The following is a 12,054-nucleotide window of genomic DNA, read 5'->3' as shown; positions in this document are numbered from 1 at the left end:
GGGTCCCTAAGGACTAAAATGGCCTCTAAAACCTTAACCGAAGATTTTTCGATGTGTAAACCGATGAAAAAGTTGAATCGGGCTGCAATTTACAATTTATACTAACTTTTGGGCTGCAATTTGCAATTTTTTTTTTAAATGGCTGCAATTTGCAAAATACGAACTTTAAATGGCTGCAATTTGCAAATTTTCCTAAATTTATATGTTAGACTTTTTTATATGATAATGATGACAATAGTAGGGGTATTGCTTTTGTTTCTAATTTTTTAAATTAACGGTCAACTACTTATTAAGATAATGATGCCTTTTTGTCTCATTGTTCTTGTTACTCTTGCTTTGGGACAATCTTTCAGAGAAGTCCCAATTTATTCGCTCTACTTTAAAGATAAATTTAAGGAAAATAGTTTGTTATAAGTTCTTTCCGGGATTATTTGAGGATTTTGAAATATGTAGCAAGTAGTAAGAGTCGAAGGGAGTAAACTAGGCACTAAACAAAGAAAAGAGGTCGAAAAATTGAATTCGAAAAAGTTAATTTCCTTAGAAACCTATCAGTCCTTTACTTAAAAATTCTCTCTAATAGGCCAATTAACTATGGTATTTGGGGTTATAATTCACAAAACCCAAGAATCTGTTCTAATGCAAGATTTTTGATGGAGTGTGGTCTTGCTTGCCCTCTCCTGTGGCTTGGGTCTCAATCAGGAAAACATATACTTCCTCTGTTCTTTTATTATTGCACCATAAGGGTTTGGCACATATTTTTTGATAGTGGAAAAAAGGATGAGAGATTAACTAGACCAATTCAAGATGAGGTTCCATGGTGTATGCTGTTCGCAGATGATATCGTTTTGGTGGATGAGACTAAGGATGGGGTTAATGTCAAGTTGGAGCAATGGAGGCAAAGGTTGGAATCTAGAGGGTTTAAGCTAAGTCGGAGTAAGACTGAATATTTGGTATGTCGTTTTGGCACTCAGAGGGGGACACGCAATGAAGTGGTGAGTTTGGATGGAAAGGATTTGACCATGAGTGAATGTTTTAAGTACCTAGGGTCGATCATCCAGAAGAATGGTGACATTGATCAAGACGTGACCCACAGGATTAAGTCAGGGTGGCTTAAATGGAGAGCGGCCACGGGAGTGTTATGCGACCGCAGCATTCCCTTAAAGTTGAAGGGAAAATTCTACAGGACTGCCATACGACCAGTGTTGCTCTATGGTACAGAATGTTGGGCTTCTAAGAAAGAGCATATTAAAAAGATGGAGGTTACGGAAATGCGCATGTTAAGGTGGATGTGTGGAAACACTTTAAGAGATAGAATCAGAAATGAGGTTATTCGCAAGAAAGTAGGTGTGGCGGGCATTGTAGATAAACTAAGGGAAAATCGTCTGCGTTGGTTTGGACATGTAAGACGGAGACCCGAGGGTGCACCGGTGCGAAGAGTGGAAGAGTGGGACCATGGAGGGATTAAACGAGGAAGAGGGAGACCAAAGATGACTTGGTTGGAAGGAGTGAGGAAGGATATGAAGTGCATGGATTTACGTGAGGATGAAGTTTTGGATCGTAAGGGATGGAGGAGAAAGATTTATGTTGATGACTACACGGAATAATCAAATTTGGTTCATGTTAGCCGACCCCACTTTTGGGATTAAGGCTTTGATTGATTGATTGATTGATTGGAAAAAAGGATGAGAGAGAAAGGTAGAAATACCAAGTTGCCCATGTGGTTGTATGCACAAAATAAAAGTAAGGGTTGAAAAGCAAAGGTATATTAGGTATTTATAGTGTGAACACATAAATTTCTTTTCCTAAAATGGATATGGTGCAATAAATGTGAAACTTCCTTAAAAGGTAAGTGGTGCAATATTAAAAAAAACGGAGGAAGTATTTCAATTCATCCTTGTTGTTAGCTTGATGTTAAGGTGAATTAAGTTAGGATATTTTATGCAAACTTTTGTAACTCATTTGGAATTGTTAGGTTATTATGTTTCTTAGTCTTCTGTTGAGAGGTAAAAGGTCATTAAATACCAGTTGGTTTCCCCCCAATGCTGTGCATTTTAAATTTGAATCTCTTTGCAGCTTTTATCTGGATTGCGTGATGATATGCAAAATTCTTTGCGCTTCTCAATTAATTTCTCATCACGGACGCCCTTAGATTTTGTTCCTCATCAAGAAATGTTGTGGATAGTTGATGCATCAACGCCTACACCAGAAGGTCAAATGAATTCTACTCGTGTCACATTTCCTGTCACAAGTCTGGTGCTAATGTCTTAATTTTTATCTTTCTCTGTGTTGCAGTTGGCCATAAAATCATTAGTTCTGTTCTAGAAACTTGGTTTACATGGCATTCCGCCTTGTGGAATTTCCCCATAGTCTCTAAAAAGGTATTCTGTTATTTCTGTCTACTGAAAAGAGGTTTTGTTGTCCTACCTCGACTATTCTTTCTAGAAACTTGATCACGAAATATTCTTTCTTTTTTCAGGATCTTTATGGATCAAATGCTTATAAATTAATATTGCCTAATGTGCTTTTTAAGCCAGTGAAGACAGATACAGTACAAAATATGCTGTAAGAGTTTTTCTTTAATGGGATTTATTTCTTAACCTTCTTCTGTTGATTTCACGCTATATATTGTTTGCTGTGTTGATGTGTGTACTTTACTGGATTTTCTGCAGGCAAGCTGCATTTGTTATGAAGGATTATCATTTCCATTGCTTCAAGCTCAGGGTTAGCTCATCAAACATTTGGCATAGCATTGTGCCTAATACAGACTTGCAATATTCTCTTTTGTGTGGTGCTCGTAACTTGTTGCTGCAGGTATGCCACATATTTACCTTCTAATCATTTCCTTTGCGATTGTAGTGCATCTGCCTAAATTAATTGATCCTCTATTTTCAGATTATATCTTCCCATAGAAAGTCTTTCACTGCTGAAGACTTTTTGAAAATTAAATCAAGTCTCATGTTACTTCAAAGGAATAAGATCAAGGTAATGTCTTTCTTTATACTTTATGTAATAGCCTTCTGCTGACCTCTTTGTAGTTATACTGTAGAATTAATTAGTCTTAGTGCTCTTTTCTGCTGATTCAATGTGGGACACTCTTGGGATATGCTGTTTACTTCTTTTTTTTTTTTTTTCATTCTTACCAATAGGACAGCCATTTCTAGTCATCTCCTCTCTGTATGGATTGGAAGAAAAAGAGAGGAGCTTGGATAGTGTGGGGCCTTCGGGCAGGGGAACTTTTGTTTAAAAGGTTGATTATTGGAATTGTTATTTGCTTGACAGATTACTGGCCAATAGAGTGTTTACCACCCCGGTTACCTGAGCTTCAATCTCCAGTCTTCAAAAATTACATTGAGCCTTCTGCCCTTTACTGATAGATCGTCCTACTTCATAGAATCAAAAGATAGCTGTCACATTAATGTTGATTATTTAATTAAATTTAATGACAGTTATTGAGATAAGTCTACAGTGTAGAAAGTTGGTAAACCACTTTTTCATCCAGTCAGTAGGGAATTATGTATTTTGTACCTATGTCTGATACTAATTTAGCTTTCCAAGTAAGTATTATAGGTGCAACGAGTAACAATATATATATATATGGTTGCCTAACCCTTTATTTATTGTTTTTATGCAGCCAAATGACATGGATAATCTGCTTTCACTTTTGGGTTTATCCAGACATCAGAAATTTGTTTCACTTGTGAAACCATTTATTGAACCACTGCTCAAAGACATTGATAATATACACTCCTTTGAGGGTACTGTTTGTCTCAATTTCTATATATATCTATATCTTTACTACAGTCTTAAAACACGAATTTTACAATGTTTTGTCTTCAGTATTGCTGTATCACATTTCCTGTGCCTGGTTAAGACTTGGAGCCCTGCGATTTCACCTTTTGCTTGCTTGCGACGAGCTGGATCCAGCTATTAAGTTTAGTTCCAAACATCAGAAGCTGGTGGATAAATGCCAATCACTTGAACTGGAAAGTGAGGTACTGTACTTCCCCTTTATTTCATGCTATTTTTTTTTTTTTTTTTTTTTTTATATTTCATGCTATTTGCTCATCACTCTAGTGTTATCTTCTTATTCAATCATAAACAAGAACAATACACAGGATAATAGACTGTAGAATAAAAGTGCTGATATGACATCATTTTTCTTTTTTTAAACTCCTTATTTTTTAGATTGTACAAGTACTCTCTCCATTTTTTTTAGTTGGCATATTTTGACTTTAGCTCTATTCACACACTTTCCTTTGACCATGTTTTGTGATTTATACGTAATGAAAAATATAGTCATGTGGGATCTTGTTAGATTCATCATGGTATATATTTTCAAAATATCAACTTTTATAATTTTTACTAATTGGTGATTAAAGATATTAATGATTGAAATTGTGCATTGGCAAACGTGACTAGAGAAACATGTTTACTGCTTTCTTTATATTGAATGACTCTGAAGCTATTCTTGCAAGGATTTTCTGTTCTTTTATTGTGTTTACATTGATTTGAATAGCCAGAAGTCCAAACTTCATCTATTGGGATAGCCCCTTAGTTAAGCCCTGTTGCCCATGCTATTTTCTTGCAACATTATTGATTAAATTGAGATACACAACCAGTTACAAGTGACTAACATTTACCAGTGTACTAATTTAGTCTTGAGTACGTTAGCAAAATCTAACGCGGGAATGGTTCTTCTCTCGTAGTATATTAATACTTCTGTAAAGTCCTCAAAGCATTTAGAAAAAAATGATTGTTAGTAGTATTGAGCTTATGCACCTATTCAGATCAAACTTTAAGCCTTTCAAAATTGAATGCCTTTCATTTGAAAATTTCAGGTCAGACATCAATGTCATTATCAGGCGGGATCGTTTTCAACAAGAAATTCTGATGATGAAAGAGCAAAATTGTTGAAAAAACATGAGACTGAGTGTAAAAGGTTGCAAAGAAAGGTACTGTTTAAAAGCTAAAATGCAAAGTGTCATTGCAATGTTGCATGGTATAATACTGTTACTAAAGAAAAAGATTAAATACTGTACCAGTGATTTCAAAAGATTTTTCTTCCTTTTAGTGTGCTTATTTGGCGTCTGCTTACTGAGTTTGTGGAGTTCTTTGCCAGTTTATGCAAAAAAAGTATATGGTCATATGATGTCAAGGACTTGGCTTGATGGTTTCTTCGAATTAATGTAGTACTTATATCCTTTGTTAAAGTTGCAATTTGTTCATGTCATCAAGCTACTATGTTTTGGAATTTGGGAGTACATGGAAGCCTGAAATCTAGTTTTTATGTTGTGTATTTTAACCTAATGGTTTATAAAGGTTTAAATTCCCGTTTCAGATTGTATACCGTTCAGATCCTGGAAAATTCATCAAATTAAAGGATGAGTGTGTTGAGTTCTCTGAGAATGTTAACTCAGGATTGAAGCTTTTGGAGCAGTCTAGGAAAATTACCAACCTGTCTTATCTTATCAACCAAGCTAGCAACTGGCAGGTACATTTTTATTTGCTCTTTCTAAAATTGATTTATTCCTTCTGTGCTCATGTTCATGCCTGCAAGAAAGAAAAAAAAAATTGAAAAAAAAAAAAAAGAAACTTGTAGGACGAGAAATATTGGTGCAGATAGTACATTTTTTTTTATTATTATAATCAAAGGGAGTGGGAAAGCTGCACTAAGATTAAGTATTCTTAATTTTTATGCATCTTGCAATCAACTACTTATTATTCTTGGTATTTATTGAATTATCAGTTACCAACTAACAGGTTAATTTTGATATAACATTTTACAATTCCTTTGTTCTTTAAGTATCACATCTATTACATCCTTTCTCTTGAAGACTTATAATACATTGCAAATATCCAATATACGTATGCTGGCCTCTTATATAATATGCATGGGTTTTAAGTGATTCACATGATTTTTGTGGTCCCTCTCATCTTTTATCCCCTTTCTTAAGTTCGTTGCCCCCCCCCCCCCCCCATTTTTGTAATATCTTTGAGCTATTAAGAATTTTTCATATTCGACTCACCTTTGCCTATTATTTAATAACGTATGGCTTGAATATCTAAGATGCCCCTCTAGTACTTTGAGCTATTAAATTCAAGCATTTTGTATTATAATCATACCAAAATCATGCTTAAAGTATCCCTATCTTAACTTAGCTGAAATGCGAGTTATATCCAGCTTTTCCAATGGAATTATGATTAATTGTATCATTACTTGTATATCAGGGCGTGTTTGATTTGGAAACTATAATTCATAAGTTGATTTTAGTTATAGTGTCTAATACATTAGATGGCTTTGTTGTAATATATTTTTCAGTTTTCTGCAGGATATGGTAAGAAACTTTCTTTGCCTCATACCTTGTTTAGTTGATAATGTTGTTCTTCTATCTATATTATAGGCTTTTGTTTCTCTAACATAGTCAGCTGTTACTTGGCACCTCGTTGCACAAGCTATAATGGCACTTTAGCCCTTGCTTTTAATATCGCTAAGACTGCTGTGATGTATCTGATGATTTAAGCAGCATTTGTACTATACTATTCTGTCTTTTAAAAATAAAAAAAAAATAAAAATAAATAAATAAATAAAATTGGCATTCATCTTATAACTGCCTTTTTAGCCCACCTTTACTTGTAACCTCATTTGATTGTGGTGTCTATCATCCCAAAGGGAATTTCTCTTTAAAACGGAACCTAGTTGTTTGACCTAGCAATGTTTTTACATTCAGGCTACTGCAAGCTGCTTTATCGATCGCTTATCAGAGGAGTATGACTGTTATGTCGATATTATTCAGCCAATTCAAGTTGCAATTTATGAAATGAAATTGGGTTTGGCACTGCTCTTGTCAAGTACCCTTCAGGCAGATTTTCTTGGTAGAATGCAAGAAAGCAAAATTGATCCCATTCTGGTATTAGACATTTCCCTTTGATATTGTTCATTTTTTTTACATTGTTACTTCACCTCTAACTAATAGAAAAAATGTACTCAGGATGCAATTTATTCAATCATGAGATTTCCTCATGGACATCCTTTTGAGAGACAAGTCCAGATAAACTATGGTACACCTGAGTTCCCCTTTTACACTGTTGATTTTTCAGCATGCACTAGGATGGAAAAGGTGGATTTATTGAAAAAGGTTATTAAATCAACTGAACGAGATGGAGGAAAGGTTTGTGTTTCTAGTAACTCTAGCATCATGAGTTCTTGATAAAAGTTATGGTTTTAATGATTTCTTTTGACATATATCAGGTTACATCTTTCCGATTGGAAGCTTCTCTTTTGGATAACATGCTAGGGCATGTTGTGAAACTTGTCAGTAGCACTAAGATGCTGGATGCTGCATCTTTTGCGGTGAGGATTTGCCTTTAAATTTAATGGTTGTGATTAATTCAAATGGAGAACTCATTTCTTTCAATGTACTTCGTTGAATCAGATTGTTGATACGATATCTGACTTCTTTACGAGATTGTGGAGCAATGCCAAAGTTCAAGAGAAAACTGAGAAGGACAATGAAACACAGCTGTACAAGTTCAGGCCACGCCCCTTTAAGCTAGATAATGTATATGAGATTGATTTATCATCTCTGAACAATTCATTTTCGGGCGATAGCTTCACTGAATGGAAGGAGTTGTTACATGAAGAAGAGAATACCATATCTCCTGAAGGGGTAAATCCTTCAACTTTTTCCACATTATTTTTTATTTTTCATGTGCTCGGAATTTGAACAAAACTCCTGATTGTGCAGAAAGATGCTATTGATCAGTTTGAAAGCTCTGGAGATTGGAATCTTATTCCAGAATCCATACTCAACACCATGGTGAATGTGCATGATCAGCTATTTGGATCAAACAATCTTATTGAAACTGTATGTTCTTGAACATATTAATTTTATCGTTTTTCTTCTTTCCCTTGGTTTTTTTTGTGTCCAGCATTGTCAGAAGGGTTTGCTGCTGTTGATGTTGGATTGATATTATGTCTTTCTCCTTGCTACCAAGTTTTCTGTAGTTAATTGTTAGCATTAGATATAAAACTATCATATCATTAGTCCTAAATTTATTCTCCTTTTGATTGATTTGTCATATTTTCTATTTTATGATATTCCATGTTCTGTCTTATAATATATTTTTTATGTTTCTTAAACTTCTTATTTAATGCTAGCCACTTACTTTTCCGTTCTTGCAGATGGGTATTGTCCAGATGTCTAATGCAGACAAGCTGAATGTTTTTGTTAAATCTTATACTCTTGGATCAACATTACTAAAAGGTAAGAATTGCAAATATCAAAGCAATTTTAACATGATCTGTCAAGGTTTCATGTAAAAATCATTTACTGGTTGACTAAATTATTGTCTAGATTTTACGGGAACATCTGTTTCCTTTTTGGATGCTAAACTTGTCGGGGAGCATATGCTTCGCCTCTGTCTCGAGCATGAACATATGCAGCCTTTATCCAATGTGACAGTTGTTTCACCGAATTTTTACAAGGTATTGAATCCTACTTTCCTACACATCATTCCGACTGTTAATCCATTGTTACAATCTACAATGAACATAACATCATTTTTCAACTAGGATCCAAATCCTGCTGTCGTAGCGAGCATGGTGGAGTTGATCAATGCTCTTAGGAAGAAAGTTCTCTCTTTGTTAGAGCTGCGAGATGAGCATCCAGGACTGCAAAAGATCCTCGATATTATTGATATGCTATTGGGTCTTCCTCCGAGCACCTCTGTTGCTCAGGTATTTAGACTTATTTTTCATAGGTTCTGGATGTTGTGCTTTGAAGTAGAAACTTAATGCAGGTGAGGTATCAATGTTGATAGATATTGGAATAATAACAATTTTGATTAAAAGACCTTTCATTGAACTCTGGATTGATATATCTATGTTATTTAAACGTGGCATTTTCTTCACCGTACTGGTGTAAAATCGATCCAGGTATGAATTACAGGTCAAACATGCCACTTGCATTTTGATACGGCTAGATATGGAAGCAGAGAAAATGTCAAAGAGCCAAAAAAAAAAACAATCGCATACTTTGTTGTACACCATCAAATTATAAGATCTAGGGTTTGAGTAGTCAATCCTTGATCTGGTAATTAAATGGGAAGCATATGAGTTTATTTTTGAGATGTTGGGATTAGTGCGCCTGCGGTAAAGCGGGGTATTAGGGTGGCTGAAGTGTGAAAGATGGTTCAAAATAGAGGGGAAGATAGTGGAATTTGAAAAGTTGGAACTCCAGCTCCATGAATAGAGCGCAGTTAAATATAACTACATGAATAGAGCGCAGCTAAATATCACTACATTTTGGTAGATAAGTTGTATTAGAGTTATAAGGGAATGTGTAAAAAAGAGTGTCCCTATATCCAAATATATCAGAATTACTATGTTGAACATTCAGATCTGCACTTAGAGTTTGGCATGCCTTCTGCTGATTATTTCCTTTAAACAGTTTGAAAGAGTTTATTGCTTTTGCTTATCTTTTTTTTTTTTTTTCTTCTTGTATCTTCTTAAGGCTTTATCAGGCATGCAATTTTTGGTTAGCCGAGTGATATTACTGCAGGAAAATGGTGCAAAATTCCCTCTTGCTGGTGAGGCACATGGCTTTTTCATGAGCAAGATCACTAATTACTTTTCATTTATAATTTGGATCATTTACTTTATTCTGGTTTTGCTGTGATAGATGAGCTAGAACCTATTGTTGCTCTTATTTCGTCCTTTCAAAAGATGGAGTTCAATGTGTGGAAAACCATGTTGGATGATGTTCTTATTCAATTTGAGATGAATGCTGTGAAGGTAATTGTCTGGTTTTTTTATTTATTATTTTTTAAAAAATCTCAAAGATAATTTCTTTGGTTTCAAGATTTTAAATTGTTAGTATGCATGTTGATGATCTTATATTAGTCTTCTTCAGAATCTTGTCAGTAGAATCTTGGTGATATTCTTGGGCTTTGAAACTGATGAGCATTGAATATTCTTATTTCTCAGACTACAGTTCTGTTCTGGCTTATCCTCATTTAATTTATGACACTCCCTAGTACATGTATATGGCTAGTGCTAGCTTAGATCTTATTCACCTGAGCCAAGAAGTAAGACCAAGATGGGTGACCAAATGAATCATGTATAGGCCAAGTATCAGAGGGATCCAGTTGTTTTATTATAGTGTCTTAGTAGATAGGTAATTTATGTATTGTAAACTTTGATGTCATCAAGCTGTTTGGCTACCATTTTAACATAGTATCAGTATCATATATTGCGCTTTTGCCCCTCTATTTTCTATTAATGCAAGGCATATTGATGAGTTTTTTATTTTTTTGATGCAGTTATGGTTTCCACTTTACTTGGTTCTGCATCGAGAAAGCACTACAGATATTGCTGAATATACTCAATTCACCCTGCAAAGGCATGTCATTTGCAATCGTAGTGATTATTAATTGGCTAAATTTTGTGTGACTGAAATCATTGATGAATTACAACATCCTATCAATTTCACTAATTACAATCTCAAAAAGTTGCTTATATAGCCCCTTCTTAGGAATTGAAATACAATGCAATTGTTATTTCCACAATGTGCAACTCCAGATGAAGCAACTACTGATTCAAATGTTGTCTGACATGTCCCTGCAGCTTAGAGGAGTTTATTCGAACATCTAGTGTTGGTGAATTTAAAAGACGTCTGCAACTCATGCTTTCCTTTTGTGGGCAACTTAATTATGGCATATGCCTGGGATCCTATGCTAGGTATTTACTCTCTGCGCTTTGTGATCCCCTGTATAATTTTTTATGTTGTTTTTATTTTTCATTTTTTTTTTTAATTTATGGCCAAGTGAAGTTTAAATATAATATTTTTGCCTCAATTAATATCCTTTTTTTTCATTTCTGCAAAGGTTTTTTTGGTTACTGCTTGGTTTTTTGCCTCTGAGTAATTATATGCGCTGCAATTATCTATATAATCCTTGATAAATTGTTATGACCTGTAACGTGATCGTTATGTTTGTCTTCCAGTGTCCATTTCATCTATGTTTTGCATCTGTTGGCAGACTTCAGATTGTACTTGTCTCCAAAGAACAACTCTGCTACAAATTTCGATTGTGTTTTTCTTTTCTTTTTTGTTTTTTTTTTTGCAATTTTAGCCCATTCAAAGAATAAAATTATCAGTAACTACTGATTCTTCCCTTTAACCCTCTTTGCTGTTGTTGAATGAAAATACAAAAGCATCATATGTGTTATCAACATGTGACCTGATGCTGGCTTTTCTGACTACCTCCAATTTTACAACTAACTTATTAAATCGTTGCCTTTCAAGTTCATGCCATAATGCTATATGAACACACTTCATTTAAATGTGCAGTTATACACAGAAGGAAAATCGAGATGTCTTATACAATGTTTTTGGTTTCTATATGCAATCACTGCCAGTGTAAGTCTTTTCACATAATAGTAATTTCTTGTTTCTGCTGAATCCCTCTTATATAATATTCTCTAATCTATGTTGATGATGGATAATGATATTAATATCTGTTTCTATAGGGTTATGAATCACATTGCCTCTAGCACTAAGAACATAAAAAGAGAGTTGGAAGAACTTTTAAAGCTCTGCCAATGGGATCGTCCTGAAAAGCTTGTGTCCCTTGAAATCTCAAAAAGAAATCGTCAAAAGCTGAAAAAACTCATACAAAAGTACACTGTAAGTAATTTCTTTACTTGTGCAGTTGTGTACCTAAACATCATTGACATTTCTGGAACAAGTCAAATCTGTAGAAGTTTTCTGATTTTCTTGTTGAAAGGTTTGGTAGTTGTTGTTCCTCTTAGTCTGCTGATAGTGTATGTGTTGCATGTGTAATAATCCAATCAATAAATTTTCTGCTGAAACTGAATTTAATTTGGCGTGATCCAAGTAGTTCCATACTCTTTATCTGAAAGCAATATTTAATTTGGTATGTGTTGTTGTTCCACTAATGGTTATATGTCTAAACCTATAAGTAAATATCTCTTTCCATACTCTTTATCTGAAAGCAATATTTGTATCCTTGTGTATTTGTAAATCATAAACTAGT

General features: G+C 34.4%; 1 protein-coding gene across 1 annotated transcript in view; it reads left to right on the top strand.

Moving 5' to 3' along the window:
• LOC145624415 (midasin-like) overlaps positions 1–12,054 on the top strand; it is a 47,339-nt gene that overhangs the window by 27,155 nt on the left and 8,130 nt on the right. Inside the window, exons 39-61 of the mRNA XM_081677444.1 lie at positions 2,074–2,209; positions 2,293–2,378; positions 2,477–2,562; positions 2,670–2,811; positions 2,893–2,982; positions 3,632–3,755; positions 3,838–3,992; positions 4,839–4,952; positions 5,339–5,491; positions 6,729–6,908; positions 6,990–7,169; positions 7,250–7,351; positions 7,434–7,667; positions 7,746–7,865; positions 8,183–8,264; positions 8,355–8,485; positions 8,573–8,737; positions 9,513–9,588; positions 9,681–9,793; positions 10,321–10,400; positions 10,625–10,738; positions 11,349–11,417; positions 11,528–11,684. Of these exons, the coding sequence (XP_081533570.1) occupies positions 2,074–2,209; positions 2,293–2,378; positions 2,477–2,562; positions 2,670–2,811; positions 2,893–2,982; positions 3,632–3,755; positions 3,838–3,992; positions 4,839–4,952; positions 5,339–5,491; positions 6,729–6,908; positions 6,990–7,169; positions 7,250–7,351; positions 7,434–7,667; positions 7,746–7,865; positions 8,183–8,264; positions 8,355–8,485; positions 8,573–8,737; positions 9,513–9,588; positions 9,681–9,793; positions 10,321–10,400; positions 10,625–10,738; positions 11,349–11,417; positions 11,528–11,684 (2,889 nt within the window). The remainder of the gene's footprint in view (positions 1–2,073; positions 2,210–2,292; positions 2,379–2,476; positions 2,563–2,669; positions 2,812–2,892; positions 2,983–3,631; positions 3,756–3,837; positions 3,993–4,838; positions 4,953–5,338; positions 5,492–6,728; positions 6,909–6,989; positions 7,170–7,249; positions 7,352–7,433; positions 7,668–7,745; positions 7,866–8,182; positions 8,265–8,354; positions 8,486–8,572; positions 8,738–9,512; positions 9,589–9,680; positions 9,794–10,320; positions 10,401–10,624; positions 10,739–11,348; positions 11,418–11,527; positions 11,685–12,054) is intronic.

This window comes from Chenopodium album, chromosome 3 (assembly GCF_948465745.1).
Source record: "Chenopodium album chromosome 3, dcCheAlbu1.1, whole genome shotgun sequence".
Classification (NCBI taxonomy): Eukaryota; Viridiplantae; Streptophyta; class Magnoliopsida; order Caryophyllales; family Amaranthaceae; genus Chenopodium; species Chenopodium album.
This window is presented reverse-complemented; position numbering and strand designations above follow the sequence as displayed.